Genomic DNA, 17,389 nt, shown 5'->3' with positions numbered 1-17,389 from the left:
GTGTCCCACTTGTGCACTGGGATTGCTCTGGGAAGCTTTCCTGGTCATTCCTGGGGAAAATCCTGCTGTTCCTGAGCCATTCCTTGTCACTCCTTGGGAAATTCTCCTGTTCTGAGCAATTCTTTGTCACTCCTTGGGAAATCCTGCTGTTCTGAGCCATTCCTTGTCACTCCTTGGGAAATCCTCCTGTTCTGAGCAATTCCTTGTCACTCCTTGGGAAATCCTGCTGTTCTGAGCAATTCCTTCTTCCACTTGTGCACTGGGATTGCTCTGGGAATCTTTCCTGATTATTCCTGGGGAAATCCTATTCCTGAGCCATTCCTTCTTCCACTTGTGCACTGGGATTGCTCTGGGAATCTTTCCTGGTCATTCCTGGGGAAAATCCTGCTGTTCTGAGCCATTCCTTGTCACTCCTTGGGGAATCCTTCTGTTCTGAGCCATTCCTTGTCACTCCTTGGGGAATCCTTCTGTTCTGAGCCATTCCTTGTTCCACCTGTGCACTGGGATTCCTCTGGGAAGCTTTCCTGGTCACTCCTTGGGAAATCCTGCTGTTCTGAGCCATTCCTTGTCACTCCTTGGAAAATCCTGCTGTTCTGAGCAATTCCTTCTTCCACCTGTGCACTGGGATTCCTCTGGGAAGCTTTCCTGGTCATTACTGGGGAAATCCTATTCCTGAGCCATTCCTTGTAGGCTGGCATTTGTTTTCTCCATGATTTTTCATCCTTTCCCTAAGAGCTCAGCAGAAACACGTGGTCCCTCAGGATGCAAAGGACTGGATCAAGCATTTTCCTCCTGGAGTGCTGAGCTGGGACTGCTCTGTGTGGGCCTGGGGAATTACAGATTTGTACATGGGGAATTACAGATTTGTACATGGGATGCGTGGGACAGAGCTCTGCTTCAGCAGCTGGACCTGCTGGAGCACCCTGGTTTGGTGGGAGCTGTCCCTGCCCATCAGATGGGCTTTGATTTCCAAGCCAAACCATTCCAGGGTTCCTGATGAGATCCTGGAGAAACAGGAACAAAAGCTGCCTTGAGTGACTCCATTCCTGCCCCTGATCCCACTTTCCACAGAAGCATCATGAAGCAAATCCCTCTCATAGCATGGATGTCAGAAAATATTTTTATATCAACCTTCGCTCACAGCCCTGAACCCCAAAGCAGAGCAAGGACTTGAAAAGATTCTGTTAAAGTGTCTGATTTGAAAGTTTTAATCTATTCCAGCAAGAAAATTTGGCTTTGACATCCCACCATGGGAACCAGAGCCTTCTTCCACCACAGAGAGGAGGAGCAGAAGGAGGAGAGGAAACAGAGCTTGGAAATGAGCTCCACAACCAGGAAAAAAAGGTTCAAAACCAGGTAAGCCCAGAGTCAGGGACAGGCTGAGTCCATCAGGTGCACACAGCCCTTTCTACACATTCATGCATTTGTAGAATGCTGAGTTTGTGAAATGATGGAACATTATCTGGGTTCTTTTCCATGAACCTGCCCCTGGAAGTGAGGAAGAGGAGACCTTCAGCCTTTCAGACCTGTCGATAGCAGCTGCCCTTGCCCTGACCTCTGAGACAGCCAAGTAAGTGAGGAATTATTGTAACTCCAATATAACATTGTGGGCAACACCACAGCTCTGCAGCAGGGTCACAGCTCCCAACTTATTCTGCTGCGAGGAGAAAGAGCAGGTTCAACCCAGAGGTTCTTCCTTTAAAACCACCAGGACTCAACTGAAATGCAGGAAATTAAATGATGCTGCCATGTGATAACGAGGAACATTGCCCTGCTTACATGTAGGGGTGTGAGAGAAACCAGATTTTAAAGGAATAAATGGAAAATACGGACAGATTAATAAATGAATAGTAACAGATGATGCTCTCCCTCTTTCCCAGAAAACCTCAGCCATATCTCTCCTCCCTTTGATCCTTTTCCCAGCTTCCTCCCCAGGACCAGAAGTGGCCAAACAGTCCCCATGGCAGTCTGATCTCTTCTGGGAGTGCTGGTTCCTGTGGGGAATAAATCCCTGACATTCCTCCCCACACTCCATCAGCTGGTGTTCCTGTCCTTACCGCTCCTGATCTAACCAAAAAGCGTGCTATCAACAACAAAAAACACCCCTAAAAAAGAGAGAAAAAGTTTTATCTTGACTTTTGCTGGCTTTTATCATCATGCAGTTCCAGGGAGTACAATCTGAGAAGGGAAGCTGAGCTCCTGGAGCTGGAACAGAGGGGGCAGAAGAGGACTCGCTTTGGGAATGACACGGAGAAGATGGAAGAGGAGCTCATCAGGATCTGCAGGCAGCTCCGAGTGAGGGCTGACAGGAAGGGCCTGCACAGGAAGGTCAGAGCAGCCCCCTCTGCTGGCACCAGAGGCCAGCAGGGTTAAAACTGATCCTACACCAAAGCAGGTGTTAGGAGAACCCCAAAATCTGGCACCAGATGCCAACAGGGTTAAAACTGATCCTGCACCAAAGCAGGTGTTAGGAGAATCCCAAAATCCGGCACCAGATGCCAACAGGGCTAAAGCTGTGATCCTACACCAAAGTAGGAGTTAGGAGAACCCCAAAATCTGGCACCAGATGTCAGCAGGGTTAAAACTGATCCTACACCAAAGCAGGTGATAGGACAACCCCAAAATGTGGCACCAGATGCCAACAGGGCTAAAGCTGTGATCCCACACCAAAGCAGGTGATAGGAGAACCCCAAAACCCCTCCAACCAAAGGCCCTGAAAGGTTACCAGAGGTCCCTGGTGTCAGAGGGTTGGTGTGAGAGCTGCCCCTGGCCTGGCCTGCCCTGAGCAGTGTCTCCTGGCCAGGCCCTGCACAAGGCCTCCCTGCAGAAGGAGCTGCTGGAGCTGCGCGCGGCGCGGGCGCCCCTGCTCTGGATCCCGCTGCGGGCACACGGCGTCTGGGAGAACATGGATGTCACCCTGGCATGCACCGTCCTGGGCAGCCCCGTGCCACAGGCCACCTGGTATGGCACTGCCAGCACCGCCCTGCCCTGGCCAGGAGGGAGGGACAGCTGCAGGGGGCACAGGAAACTCCTCAGGGGACAGAGGTGTGGAACCAGCAGGGACAGGGGGGCCTGGAGCAGTGACAGCGCCGTGGGATCCTTCTGGGACAGGGCTGGTGCTCATGGAGGATTCCCTGGACATTCCTGAGGGATCCTTCTGGGACAGGGCGGGTGCTCATGGAGGATTCCATGGAGATTCCTGAGGGATCCTTCTGATGTTCATGGAGGATTCCCTGGACATTCCTGAGGGATCCTTCTGATGTTCATGGAGGTTTCCCTGGACATTCCTGAGGGATCCTTCTGGGACAGGGCTGGTGCTCATGGAGGATTCCATGGAGATTCCTGAGGGATCCTTCTGGGACAGGGGTGGTGCTCATGGAGGTTTCCTTGTTTCCTGAACACTCCTAAAGGCTCATTCCGGGACAGGGCAGATGCTCATGGAGGATTCCCTGGACATCTCTGTAGGATCCTTCTGGGATAGCATTGATGTTCATGGAGGTTTCCCTGGACATTCCTGAGGGATCCTTCTGATGTTCATGGAGGATTCCCTGGACATTCCTGAGGGATCCTTCTGATGTTCATGGAGGATTCCCTGGACATTCCTGAGGGATCCTTCTGATGTTCATGGAGGTTTCCCTGGACATTCCTGAGGGATCCTTCTGGAACAGAGCAGATGCTCATGGAGGTTTCCTTGTTTCCTGAACACTCCTACAAGGCTCATTCTGGGACAGGGCTGGTGTTCATGGAGGTCTCCCTGTTTGCTTCTCCCACTGGTAGACTTGGATTTAAGTCTCAAAAAGCAGAATCTCTTTCAGCACTAAATCACCACAAACATGTCCCAACAAGGCCTGGCTGCCTTGGACATCATGAGAGTTTCAGCATAAAGTGCTGCTGCTTCTGCAGTTTGTAAAATACAACACAACCATCACTTACTCCCTTAGCATATTAACCATCCTCAGGACTGGACCTGAGTGCAGCACACTCCATAAATACCAGAAATAAATAAGAGATCACCTCAAAAGCCCAATTTGCACCGTGTATTTTGATCAGTTTGAAGCGATTGGCCATTCCTCCTCTGGAAGGTTTAAGTGTGCAAACATTTGCGTTACTAATGACTCGTGGGCAGCAGCTCTGCCACTGTGGGAGCTCTGCACGTCCTGTGTCCTTCCAGAACGACCTCTCTGAATTATTCAGAGAGCAAAGAGAGTCTGAACCTCCCACACATCCCTGGGAGCACAAGGAAGAGACATCTGTGAACTCACTCACAGGAGCTGCAGGGCAGGGGATGCAAAGCCAGGGCTGAGCAGCCACACAGGACCATGGAGGGCTCTGGGTTTCACTGCCAGACTGGTTTGGATTGAAGAGGGAGATCTGTAAAAGAGGGAATTGTGTCTGCTCCTCTTTCCTGTGGTGTTTGATGTGGGTCCTTCCCTAACAGCACATTTCCTTCTTTTCCACCAGGTATAAGAATGGAATCCCCATCGATCCCCGCCGAGCCCCAGCAGGAAAATACAAGATCAAAAATCAATTTGGGATGCTGACCCTGCACATCAGCAGGTAAGGGCTGTGCCCTTGGCTGAGCTGCTCCTTCAGCTGAGTGAGAGCTGCTTGCCCTAAATTCCCAGTCTGTGGATGATAAACAAACCCAGTAATTCTTCTGGAATCTGACCTTGCCTGCCTTTAAGGCTGTTGTGTTTGAGCTAAACCTTTGCCAATCTCCACAGCAGTTCACAAGGTTTAAAAAATCTACACAAAACCAAACAAAATTAAATTGCTTAATTTATTCTGCTCCTCTTTTCATGTATCACCAACATTTTTTCCTTCAGGGTAAGGAATGCACATTAAGCACTACATGAACAGACAAAATTGTGATTTGGGATGGATCAGTGTAATCAGAACAACATTAGTTCTGATCTATGAATTATCAGCGATAGACAAATGCAAATCTTCAGTGCAATCAAGTGTTCCACAGGCCTTTTGCTTCTTCAGTACTTAAAATGTTTTCCTTCTTGGTCTCAAGAGAAAAAATTGATGACAAAGTACCAGAAATCCTTGTAATTGAAAGGAAAAGCAAACACCCCTGGGATTAAAGGTGAACCCCTTTGAATTTATCCTGTGAAATATGAAGGAGGGGAAATTTAATGTTTTTTCAGATGCTCCATGGAAGATTCTGCTGAGTACAGCGTGGAGGTGAAGAATCCGTATGGTGAAGCTTATTCCTTTGCTACAGTGCTTGTCAGGAGTAAGTACAAATATTCCTTTGGGTTTCAACTTCCCAGTACTGCAGGGTCATCCAAACATTTCCATTATTGGATAGGCACACACAGACACTCTGGAAAGGACAGAACAGCTTCTCTTCCTTGGTCACTTCTGGGCCCAGCCAAAGGTTTTCCTTTCAGATTCCATGTGGACACAGCTGTCCTTTCACTGGGATAAAATTGTACTAAATTTAGGTGCTTATTTCTTCTATGAAACAGCCCCACAGTGGAACTCAACAGGCTCACAGAGAGTGTGCTAAAGATAAGCAGGGAATGGCTCCCCAGGAGCTGTGGCTCTCAGTGGGACCTCTCAGGGCATTATTGCAGAGAATGCCACATTCTTCCCTGAAATCAGTACCTACCAAGGGCAAATGCAAGATTTTCCTCTTGGATTTGTGCTGTTCTTAAAATAACTGGCACAGACTCCACAGATACAAAGTGTGCACAGCCAAAGCCAGACGTGGGGAAGGAAGCAAATAAACCACCAGCACTTAAAAAGGGAAATAATCTCCAGCTTTAGGAAATATGCAGAGCAGTCTCACAGGATCACAGTTTAGCTGTTCATATTTCACCTATTTCTATCTAAATTACAATTTTGTAATAAAAAGCATGGACAGAACAGACTTACAGGTCTGTACACAATTCCACCCTTTAGTGGGACTGACAGAGCCCTCTGCCATGGCTTGTGTTGTTATCTTAATTTGACCATAATGCCATAATTTGACCTGAATCCTGTCTGGGACGCAGATGTCACAAGGAGACTGTGACTCCAGGACTGTAAAAGCAGTGTATTATCTCACCTTTCAGGGCTTTTAATTCATTAAACAGTGCCATAATTCAGCATAGCTGGGAATATGCAGCAGGCATTTACCAGTTCTAAAGGGACACCAGCCCAGAAAACCTTCACTGCATCTTTCCCAGACCCCTAAAGTGCCCCTGCCCTAATGCAGGACAGGTTACCAGGAGATTCTCACAGTGTGGCCACCACAGGAGCTGCCTTGGCCACCAAGCAGCAGCCTGAGGAAAAACCCCATGCCAGTAATAACCTGCTGCTCTCATTCCCTGTGGGGCCTTTAGGATCAGAGCAGGTGGGGATGAACAGGGGCTGTGGCTGGCACAGAAAGGCCTGGTGGGACTGCTCCCCTCCCCTCTGAGGATTGCTTCTCCTGGAACGTTCATGGAACAATTTCTCTGCAGACACATCCCCAGAGGCTTGTGAAGGACATCAGGGTCAAATGAACTGAACTTTTAGCCCATGGCGACACTTTAAAGGTTCAAATCAAGGGCTGGCTTGAGGAAAAACAGTTTGCTGAGCATCACTGGGTGTTATTAAGAAGATAAACACTCCATGAGATTTGCTAAATGCATTTTCCTCTTCTCTTATAGAGTATTATGGAAAGGAGTCAGGATTTGATTCAGAAATATACAAAAGTGAGTAAATAATGAATGTTATTATTAATTATTTTTATAGCCTGATGCACTTGGATTATTTTTTCCCTGAGAGCTTTTCCTGTCAGCCTGACTGCACAAGTGCAAGGCTCACTCTAAATATATGACAATAAAAATACTCCAGGAGGAAGGCTCTGAAGTCTCTTTATCATGCTGACTTTCATTCCACAGGGTCCCTTCTGGCCAGAGAGGCAGATTTTGCTTTTCCACTGAAACCCTTATTTGCAAGAGAAAAGGAGCCTTTCACCCTCTCCTGTCACTTCTCCTCTGATTTACTGGAGCACCAAGGAGGCATCACCTGGTTCAGAGATGGTTTGTAGGCAACAGCTGAGTTTGTGTGCATTTACCTCTGGGAATGTCCCGCTGGAATTCACAGCTGGGATTGAATGGTCACAGAAAGAAAAAGAAAATCATTCAAATCCAGGATTCCTGAGCTGTTCTCAGCTCTGCTCAAGCTACAGATGTTACTATTTAATGTTTGTGTGTAAAGGATGATACCATTGAAATGGTTTGGGGGTAATGACATTCCTGTTCATAAGAATATTTGAAGAGCCTTAGTTTGAAAAAGGCTCTCCAGTGAGAAAAACTTCTGGATCCTCTGTGCTGTTCTGCTTGGGTCTTTCTGTGGATCAGAGCCCACAGGTGCAATCTGGAGGCACAAAAATAACACCAGGAATGTCTTAGAGACCCCTCATCCCATTCTGTGCTTTTTGAGGCATTTGGGAATAAATTTTGCCACTCCTACCCAGGCACATGCAGGTGAATTTCCTTCCCCTTCTCTGGTGCCCAGGGGAGCTGCTGCAGGAGTCCGAGGGCCGGGAGCTGAGGCGCCAGGGCTGTGAGGCCTCTCTGACAGTGCAGTGTGCTCACAAGGAGGACGAGGGCTTCTACACCATCCGTGTCCCCTCGCTGCACGGACACAAGGAGCAGACCACCTATGTGTTTGTCAGAGGTACCTGCAGATCTCCTTTCCTGGGGCCTTGGCATGAAGAAATTCCCCTCACACACAAGGACACAGCTCCTAATTTTGTGTGTGGCTACAATTATCATAATGACCAACTTTTATTTTTGGTGATGATTTCAGTGTTAGAAAATTGTGTTTTCTAGGGGTAGGCCCTTAAACACTTAAAATTAATCTCCTCAATGAAAATTCTGGAAAAGAACAGAAGCTCCCTCCCTCACGTGGTGTTTTTCAGATGCTGAGGCACTGACAGCTGGAGCCCCAGGATCCCCCCTCAGCGTGAGGTGCCACGATGTGAACAGAGACTGCCTGCTCCTGTCCTGGGTAGCCCCCAGTGACGATGGAGGAAGCCCCATCCTGGGCTACCTCATTGAAAGGTCTGTAAGGCACCACCTCAGAGCTAGGAACCCCCATTCGTGGTGGAAAGGGAACAAAGGAGGGCTGTGTGTCCCTGCAGGTGCGAGGCTGGCTCGGAGCAGTGGGTGCAGTGCAGTGCCCAGCCTGTCAAGGGCTGCAGGTGCCCAGTGCTGGGCCTGGCAGAGGGACAGACGTACCAGTTCCGGGTCAGGGCTGTCAACAAGGCTGGCACCAGCCACCCCTCAAGGGCCAGTGACCCTGTCACCACCCAGGATGCCAGCAGGGACAAGAGAGTGACAGGTTGGTACCAAACCCTCAGAACCACCGGAGGCTGCAGGAGTAACTGAGTGCAGCTTGTCCAGATCCTCCCCATTCCCACAAATGTCTCTGCTGAGCCCATCTTGGGAGCATTCTGAACAGAAACAGCTCAAAGTGCCATCGTTTGTGACATAAAATGTCTGTAATTGTGCCCAGAACCAATGAGCCAGCCCTGGGTTCTGGCACCTCCTGTGGGTGGGTAACTCTGCCCTGTTTGTCATTGCAGTGATCCCATATGACCAGGGCAGGACCATAGAAATATCCAAGGATGACCTGGAGGGTGAGTTCAAATTTCCCCAGTGTTTGTCTCCTTCTTTATATTGAAGAATCTTAATTTATAGTGGGAGAACAGAATCCACTGTAAAAGAACTTTAATTTTCCTGCCACATTATCACTAAAACCTTTTCTGCCTTCCCACAGGACACATTAAAATTCCCTTGCCACCCACCAATGTTCATGCAAGTGAGGTCAGAGAGGATTATGTGGCTTTGGCCTGGGATGAACCAGATCCAAGAGGCAGAGAGCCACTGAATTACTATGTGGAAAAGGTAAGAAAATAACAATATCACACAGAAGGGGAGCTGCAGAGCAGAACCATTTCTTTCTCAGCTGGGACATGATACAGGTGAGGCCATTCCCAGTTAGGAACTGGGGAGATCCAGCCTCAAACCCAACTGGTTCAGCCTCCTCCAGCCCCACATGTGCCCTGAGCCATGGCCCTGGCTCTGACACAGCTCAAGGACTAATGATTGACAAGCCATGGATGAGGAATTTTAACAGCACAGAACAGCAGCAGAATTGTAACAGGAAGAACTGTTCTTGCCCTGAAAGGTGGAAAATCTGTGAAGAATTGAGAATACCTCACTGTCCTGTTCCCCACTAATCGCTCTGTTGGTTAATTAGCATCTTCTGCCCATCTCCTTTCATGCATCCTTACTTCTAACCTCCTGTAGGCAAAGGCGCCCTCCGCTGCCAAGGGTGAAAAGTGTGGGTACATCCACAAGAAATACATAATTTATGGCTTTGGTTTGTGTTTTGTTTGGAGCTTTTTAAAATTCCTTTCCTCCAAAGCGCAGCTTTGTCATAGGTCAGGAGGGGTTTGTGCTCACTTCAGGAGCTGTAAATCATCTCCTTTCCCCGTACAGTGTCTCGTGGGCAGCAGCTCCTGGCAGATGGTGAACCTGGAGACGCCAGCGAATTCCCCAAGATTTGCACTCTTCGGGCTGGAGAAGGGAAAATCCTTCCGGTTCCGTGTGCGCTCCGTCAACAAGTTCGGCATCAGCGAGCCCTCGGTGCCCAGCGCGCCCGTGCTGGCCGGGACACAGCCCGGTAACGGGAACGCGGCTGTGCCGTGCCCTCTGCAGCCCTGCAGGGGGGTGGGCTCCGGGAATGGGGGGATTCTCTCTGAACTTCATGGTTTGAACACCTGTATTAACCCTGCAGAGGGATGGGCTGACAGGAATGGGGGGGATTCTCTCTAAACTTCATGGTTTAACTCCTGCACCAGCCCTGCAGGGGAATGGGCTGACAGGAATGGGGGAATCTCCTCTAAACTTCATGGTTTGAACACCTGTATTAACCCTGCAGAGGGATGGGCTGACAGGAATGGGGGAATCTCCTCTAAACTTCATGGTTTGAACACCTGTATTAACCCTGCAGGGGAATGGGCTGACAGGAATGGGGGAATCTCCTCTAAACTTCATGGTTTGAACATCTGTATTAACCCAGCAGAGGGATAGGCTGCCAGGAATAGGGGATTCTCTCTAAACTTCATGGTTTAACTCCTGCACCAGCCCTGCAGGGGAATGGGCTGACAGGAATAGGGGGATCCCCTCTAAACCTCATCATTTTAACTCCTGCACCAACCCTGCCAGCAATGAGGGTAACCCCTCTAAACTTCATCATTTTAACTCCTGCACCAACCCTGCCAGCAATGAGGGTAACCCCTCTAAACTTCATGGTTTTAACTCTGCTCTGCTGCGTCCTGCACTAACCCTGTGCAGAGGGGATGGGCTGCAATGAGGGCATCCCCTCTAAACATCATGGTTTTAACTCCTGCACCAACCCTGCACAGGGCATAGGGTGCCAGCAATGAGGGCATCCCCCCTAAACCTCATGGTTTTAACTCCTGCACCAACCCTGCACAGGGCACGGGCTGCCAGCAATGAGGGGGATCCCCTGCCCTGCCCACACTCCCCTCTAAACTTCATGGTCTATGGTTACACAGCAGCACTTTGATATAAGGAAATCTCCTGAAGCCCTAAATCCTCCTTTAATTGGTTTGCAGTTGGTCAGGGCAGTGTTAATCTGAGCAAGCAGTGAGCGGGGAATTACATTTAATGAAACAGGAACAGTTGAAGCCTGTGTTGAATCCAAGGATGCTTGCAGCATGGTGTGAGGGAGGTGACAGTGTGCAAGGAATGACAGGAGGCTGCAGCAGCCTGGGCTGGGGGCTCAGCCAGGACAGAGCCTCTGCACGGCTGCTTTGGCTTTGGGGTGTTCTCTCCCTGGAGCTTTGGGGTGTTCTCTCCCCAGATTGAGCTGACACAAAGAGGGCCACAGGCTCATGTTGGTGTTTCTGTTCTGCAGAGGGATGAGCACTGACTCTTTATTTGTGTATTGTCCCACACTGAAGCTGCTTCAGGGTTCATAGATGGAAATGCAGAGGGGAGCAGGTCCCAGTTCAGGGTGGAGCCAAGGACAACCAGCAGATGAGATTTGTTTTTCCTCTGCTTCAGATGAGTTTGTGTGGGGCAGCTGCAGAAATCAGTGGGAGAGGAAGAAGTCTGGCAAACCCAAGCACAGATCCTGTAGAGTAGATCCCTGTCCATGGCATTTTGCTCTAATTCCACTGAACCCAGAATGGTTTGGGTTGGAAGGGACCCCAAAGCTCATCCATAGGCAGGGACCTTCCTCCATCCCCACCCAACCTGGCCTTGGGCACTTCCAGGGATGGGGCAGCCACAGCTTCCCTGGGCAACAATTTGAAAATGGTACTGTGGAAAAGGTGATTAAATCAAACAGGTTAACTTATTTATAATAGTTTGGGCTTTTTTAAATTACAGATTTTAACCCTGACTACTTTTGTCTGTGGTTTTTGTTTCTTTCCTTTTTTAGCTCCTCCATCTCCACCGTCTCAGGTTCTGGCCTTCAGAGACACCAGGACATCTGTTGTTGTGCAGTGGGACAAGCCCAAGGATGGCCCAGAGCCCCTTGGGTATTACATCTACTGCCGGGAGACGGGCACGGAGCAGTGGCAAACAGTCAACAACAAACCAGTGACAGGGAGCGAGTGAGTGCAGCTCTGCCCTGCCGAGGGAGCCAGGGGCCCGGCCTGGATTCCTCTGCTTCTGCCTGGAGTCGTGTTTCAGATAAAAAAAGACCTTACTCCAGTCCCCACGCACAGGCTGGCAGGCACAGCAACAGCAGGGCCTCGGGGGGGATTCAGGATTGCTGCAGGCCTGAGCCAAGGCTGTGTGCTCTCTGTGGGCTGGGTTCCACAGCCCCACTGAGCCTGGGGCCCTCCATGGGCTGGGCTCCACAGCCCCACTGAGCCTGGGGCTCTCCATGGGTTCCACAGCCCCACTGAGCCTGGGGCTCTCCATGGGCTCCGCAGCCCCACTGAGCCTGGGGCTCTCCATGGGATGGGTTCTACAGCCCCACTGAGCCTGGGCCACCAGCAGAACCACATTCCATGGGTTTGCCTGTTTTCTACTGTTTTCAATCACACACAATTTACAGTCACTCTCCAGCTATGGGGGTCACATGTCAAGCAGAAAAAGTCCATTAAAAAGTCCTGTTTATCTCCCTGCCCATGCTGATTCATCTCCATCTGATCCATACCCACTGTGAGTTATCTGCAGCCATTTCATGTGACACATTAATTTGTAATGACAAATAATGATTTTGCAAGAACTAAACCTTATTAAAGTGTGTTGATGTCTGCTCCAGCACTGTTTACCTGTGCACAGGCAAACACAAACATTTCATTTGCTCATTTCATTTGCTCCAGGTTTACTGTTCCTGGGCTGCAGCCTGGAAAGGAATATGTGTTCTGTGTGAAATCTGTCAGTGATGCAGGACTGAGTGAGAGCTCACCAGAGACAGATCCCATCGTTGTCAGGCCAGCAATTGGTGAGTAGTGACCAAATGAAACCCCTCCAAGCCCATCTGTCAGGCACAGCCACCACTGCCTGCTATGGTGACAGTGGCCGAGAAACAAAACAAAAGGGAACTCATTTTCCTGTACCCTGCAGCTTCTGCCATCAATTACACTTGCCAAGCGTGGACAGAGTTAATTAATTAGCATTTTGGCCTAGCAGTGTGTTACATTTGTGGTGTTAATTTGGCTCTGGGTACAAGTGACCATTTAAAGTGCTCAGTTTTGCGATATTTCTCAGGGAAATTACAAAATCCTACAATCACACCATCCAGGACCTAACCCTCCATGTTCCCATTTTATCATCCCACTGCTGCCACCTTTTCTGCCACACAAACCCTAAAGCACCAGGCAAGGGACCTCCATAGGCACATGCAAGGCTTTTGCTGTGACTCCAGAAGAGAATGTGGACGTTGTGCTGACACTGCTGTTCTGTCCCTGCTGTTCTGTCTGTCCCTGCCGTTCTGTCTGTCCCTGCTGTTCCGTCTGTCCCTGCTGTTCCGTCTGTCCCTGCTGTTCCGTCTGTCTCTGCTGTTCTGTCTGTCCCTGCTGTTCTGTCTGTCCCTGCTGTTCCGTCTGTCTCTGCCGTTCTGTCTGTCCCTTGCCGTTCTGTCTGTCCCTGCTGTTCCGTCTGTCTCTGCTGTTCTGTCTGTCCCTGCTGTTCCGTCTGTCCCTGCTGTTCCGTCTGTCCCTGCTGTTCTGTCTGTTCCTACTGTTCTGTCTGTCCCTTGCTGTTCCGTCTGTCCCTGCTGTTCTGTCTGTCCCCTGCTGTTCTGTCTGTCCCTGCTGTTCTGTCTGTCCCTGCTGTTCTGTCTGTCCCTGCCGTTCTGTCTGTCCCTGCTGTTCTGTCTGTCCCTGCTGTTCCGTCTGTCCCTGCCGTTCTGTCTGTCCCTGCTGTTCTGTCTGTCCCTGCCGTTCTGTCTGTCCCTGCTCTTCTGTCTGTCCCCTGCCGTTCTGTCTGTCCCTGCTGTTCTGTCTGTCCATGCCGTTCTGTCTGTCCCCTGCTGTTCTGTCTGTCCCTGCTGTTCTGTCTGTCCCTGCCATTCTGTCTGTCCCTGCTGTTCTGTCCCTGCTGTTCTGTCTGTCCCTGCCGTTCTGTCTGTCCCTGCTGTTCTGTCTGTCCCTGCCATTCTGTCTGTCCCTGCTCTTCTGTCTGTCCCTGCTCTTCTGTCTGTCCCCTGCCATTCTGTCTGTCCCTGCTGTTCTGTCTGTCCCTGCTGTTCTGTCTGTCCCTGCTCTTCTGTCTGTCCCCTGCTCTTCTGTCTGTCCCTGCTCTTCTGTCTGTCCCCTGCCGTTCTGTCTGTCCCTGCCGTTCTGTCTATCCCTGCTGTTCTGTCTGTCCCTGCTGTTCCGTCTGTCCCTGCCGTTCTGTCTGTCCCTGCCGTTCTGTCTGTCCCTGCCGTTCTGTCTGTCCCTGCTGTTCTGTCTGTCCCTGCCGTTCTGTCTGTCCCTCCGTGCCCAGCCTGTCCCTCGGCCCCTCGTGACTTTGTGCTGCTGCACTGTGGCAAGGCTGAGATGACCATTGGCTGGAAAGCCCCGAAGCACAAGGGAGGAACAAAGATCCTGGGCTATTTCCTGGACCAGCACGAGCCCTGTGAGCCCGACTGGCACCAAGTCAACGCTCGGCCGATTCCTCGGCGCGTTTGCACGGTATCCATCGGGGCACAGCTGGGAACAGCTGCACCAGGGCTGAGCTGGGCTTTGGCTGCTCTGCAGTGCCCTGCTGACCTGACCATGTCTGTCCTTCTGCACCCCCAGGTCAGCAGCCTGCAGGAGGGGCACCTGTACCAGTTCCGTGCCCGTGCCATGAACAGGGCTGGAGTTGGGGCAGTGTCTGAGCCCAGTGAGCTGTTCAGATGTGAGGAATGGACAATGCCAGAGCCAGGTATCCCTCATGGAAAACCATCCAGGAAAGTGGCACCAGCTGAGTTTGTTTGTTGTCTCCTCACTCTTCCAAGGGGTTTCTGCCATAGAAATGGTTGCTCCCAGGACAGAAAAGCACAAAACACTCCCAGGGGTGTTCTGATGCAGGGTGTTATTCCTACATTACACAGATAGAGCACCCAGGTATTTTTAATAACATTGTTTCCAGAGAATGAAGAATCAGGATCTAAACTCTAAATCCTTTTCTTTACACCACAGCAAATAGCATTAAAGCAGCTGGTGATGCTATTTCATAAACCTACCCCTAACTGCCATAGAAACCATCCCCTACAGACCCACTACCCAAACTGTGCTCTGTGACCCCAGCCCAACTGCAGCTGCCCTGTTCCCTCTGTGCCAGGCCCTCCTCACGATGTCAGGTGCACTGAGGTGAGGGACTGCTCCCTGCAGCTGCACTGGGAAGCTCCTCTGTACCTGGGGGCAGGGCCGCTCACAGGGTACCTCATAGAGCTGTGTGAAGAAGGCTCAGAAGAGTGGAAGCAGATAAACAAGCAGCCCACAGGCACCACCCACATGAAGGTGTGTACCTGCCCTGAGTGTCTGGGTGCTGCCTGTCCTGCTCTGACATTAATTCCTGCCTGTGTTCCCTGCAGGTGTCAGACCTGGAAACAGGCAAGTGCTACATTTTCCGAGTACGAGCGCTGAACAAGGCTGGAGTTGGACCCCCCTCACTCCCCTCAGACCCTGTGGTGGCTAAAACCAAACCTGGTATGAAGCTAAAAGCCATGAGACTGGGCCAGTCTGTACATAAATGCATGGTCTGGGTGAAAATGTGCTTTGTGATGCATCAGCTACTTGTTTCTCAGCAAGAAACACTCTCAGTAAAACAAAGATGAACAAATGAAGCTGCCCAAATGCATTAGCTCTAACTGTGCTCTGTGGTTGTTTTTTGAGTTAGATGTGCAGAAGCTCAGCCCTGCTCTGCTTTGGTAAGGAATGTTTGGTGGGTTTTTCACACATCCAGGCACAAATGAAATTGAAGTCGGGGTGGATGAAGAGGGTTTCATTTACATGGCCTTTGAAGCTCCTGAAAAGAATGACTCCTCTGAATTTATCTGGTCAAAGGACTATGAGGGACCTCCAGATCCTGAGCGAGTCCAGATTGAAGAGGAAGGCAATAGGTGAGTATCTAATGCACACTGAGAAAATGAACTGGTGAGTAAAGAACACATTAAACACCAAGGACAACCTGCAGCCAAATGTTTCCCTGTCCCTTCCCTGACTGCCAGCCCTGGAGTCCATGCAATGGGCTGGGCAGTGCAATCTGGGAGCAGCTGCCATCCTGTTCCCAGGATCTTTATACATTGGCTCCTCAGAGTCATTTATAAATTCCAATAAGTTCTACATTTCCTGTTCTGGTGCATCAAGTTCTGTCCCAGGAGACATCATTTCTGAGGAAAACATGTAACTTTTGCTATTATTTTTTTACTTCTAGATCAAAGCTGATACTGAAAGAGCCCTCAGAGAAGGACCTGGGTGTGTATTCAGTGGAGGTCACAGACGTAGATGATGATATCTCTGCCAGCTGCACATTAACAAAAGAAGGTAAAAACTGATCATTGCCAAAAAAAAACCTAATGTGCCCTCATTTTCTAATCTTAGATGTTGAGAGGAAATTTTCCTGCAGAAGAATAGCGAGTGACTGATGTCACTTCATGGTATCACTAAAAAGATGTTTCCCATTCCTTGAAGGCTCAAGGGCAGTTTCTTTTACAATCCCCTAAGGAAAGATTCCTGCAAAGTCATTTTTCCACTGCAGTTCAGATTTCACATTTGGCTACACTGTGACAATGATTTATACCTTCTTTAGCACGCTCCCTGAATTGATCCAACCGATGTTTTATTCAGATATAACCAACAATTCCCTTCACCACCTTTTCTAGTCCTCCCCATTACTGAATGCTTTACCTTCTCTTTGACGTAATGTTCATCAACAAACTAAATTAAGTTGATACAATTTGGCTGAGTGTTGACTTTTAACTCTCTGCATTGCAGATCTGGACAAGTTACTGAAACGCAGCCACGAAATCAGGAACCCACGTAAGTTGAAGCAGCAAAAAGCCACGAGCAGGGGCCAGCCTGGGAAAAGGGAAGGCAGCAGAGGCCTGGCTGGGCCAGAGCCTGTGCTGTGCCTGGCATTGCCCTGGGCTTCTCTCTGCCGCCAGTGATCAAGCTGATATCTGGCTGGAACGTCGACGTGCTGGAGAAAGGGGAAGTGAGGCTGTGGCTGCAGGTGGAGACGCTGTCCCCGAACGCGGAGCTGCACCTGATCTTCAATGACAAGGAGCTCACCAGCACCCCAGTAGGTTTTGTTCTGCATTTCATCTTGGCTCACTTCCCCACTCTGAACATGGCACATTCCCAGTTTTCTGAATTTCTGATGGGGATTTTGAGCTGAATACAGGCAAATCTCATGAATTCTAAGAGCAGATGGAAGAGATCTATTTCTCAGTCCAAAGCACTGGAAATAGCCCTGTGTGTTACAGCACCCTCCAACCTCCTCAAACATCCACAAAAATGTTCAGGCCTCCTCCTTGTCCTCCCATATCAAATTAATATTAGAACATGTAAAAAATACTTGGAATGAGAGGACCAGAGGGGAGAACAGTTGAGAATGAAGCACAAATATAAATCATGGGCTGTCAGCTCAGTGCAGAGCAGCAATGCCCAGATAACAACCAGGACCCCCAGAACAAAGGACAGGGCCAGGCCAGAGCAGTTCAGAGCTGTCAGTGCCCTGTTGGGGGGTTAAATCAACATGTAACAAGTTTATCCAAGGCTTTATCTCTTCTAAAATCTGTCTCCTCTCCACTGGAGAGCTGACAGGGATCTGCACATTTACCAGGCTCATTGCAAGGACAATATTTGCTCAGAGCAAACAGGCAGTGAGGCAGAGATGATGTTTGTGTTCAGGCACTCCTGGGGGCAGGAGCTCAGTGGTAC

General features: G+C 49.8%; 2 protein-coding genes across 5 annotated transcripts in view; one reads left to right on the top strand and one right to left on the bottom strand.

Annotated features, from left to right (window-relative positions):
• Nucleotides 1–17,389, bottom strand: part of GRHL3 (grainyhead like transcription factor 3) — a 106,865-nt gene that overhangs the window by 73,815 nt on the left and 15,661 nt on the right. The gene's annotated exons all lie outside the window — the stretch shown is intronic.
• The window catches only part of MYOM3 (myomesin 3), a 28,291-nt gene that overhangs the window by 1,882 nt on the left and 9,020 nt on the right, over nucleotides 1–17,389 (top strand). Inside the window, exons 2-25 of the mRNA XM_074555525.1 lie at nucleotides 1,222–1,356; nucleotides 1,496–1,570; nucleotides 2,163–2,328; nucleotides 2,804–2,961; nucleotides 4,462–4,557; nucleotides 5,154–5,242; nucleotides 6,645–6,689; nucleotides 6,879–7,019; nucleotides 7,498–7,659; nucleotides 7,904–8,045; nucleotides 8,126–8,325; nucleotides 8,570–8,623; nucleotides 8,764–8,891; nucleotides 9,489–9,672; nucleotides 11,461–11,635; nucleotides 12,356–12,477; nucleotides 13,965–14,152; nucleotides 14,261–14,387; nucleotides 14,787–14,965; nucleotides 15,040–15,154; nucleotides 15,411–15,567; nucleotides 15,882–15,991; nucleotides 16,442–16,486; nucleotides 16,612–16,748. Coding sequence (XP_074411626.1) covers nucleotides 1,250–1,356; nucleotides 1,496–1,570; nucleotides 2,163–2,328; nucleotides 2,804–2,961; nucleotides 4,462–4,557; nucleotides 5,154–5,242; nucleotides 6,645–6,689; nucleotides 6,879–7,019; nucleotides 7,498–7,659; nucleotides 7,904–8,045; nucleotides 8,126–8,325; nucleotides 8,570–8,623; nucleotides 8,764–8,891; nucleotides 9,489–9,672; nucleotides 11,461–11,635; nucleotides 12,356–12,477; nucleotides 13,965–14,152; nucleotides 14,261–14,387; nucleotides 14,787–14,965; nucleotides 15,040–15,154; nucleotides 15,411–15,567; nucleotides 15,882–15,991; nucleotides 16,442–16,486; nucleotides 16,612–16,748 — 3,102 coding nt within the window. The 5' untranslated portion in view covers nucleotides 1,222–1,249. The remainder of the gene's footprint in view (nucleotides 1–1,221; nucleotides 1,357–1,495; nucleotides 1,571–2,162; nucleotides 2,329–2,803; nucleotides 2,962–4,461; nucleotides 4,558–5,153; nucleotides 5,243–6,644; nucleotides 6,690–6,878; nucleotides 7,020–7,497; nucleotides 7,660–7,903; nucleotides 8,046–8,125; nucleotides 8,326–8,569; nucleotides 8,624–8,763; nucleotides 8,892–9,488; nucleotides 9,673–11,460; nucleotides 11,636–12,355; nucleotides 12,478–13,964; nucleotides 14,153–14,260; nucleotides 14,388–14,786; nucleotides 14,966–15,039; nucleotides 15,155–15,410; nucleotides 15,568–15,881; nucleotides 15,992–16,441; nucleotides 16,487–16,611; nucleotides 16,749–17,389) is intronic.

The sequence above is a fragment of the Zonotrichia albicollis genome, chromosome 20 (genome assembly GCF_047830755.1).
Source record: "Zonotrichia albicollis isolate bZonAlb1 chromosome 20, bZonAlb1.hap1, whole genome shotgun sequence".
NCBI classification, from domain to species: Eukaryota; Metazoa; Chordata; class Aves; order Passeriformes; family Passerellidae; genus Zonotrichia; species Zonotrichia albicollis.
Note: the sequence above shows the minus strand (reverse complement) of the source record. Positions and strands in the feature narration are given on the sequence as shown.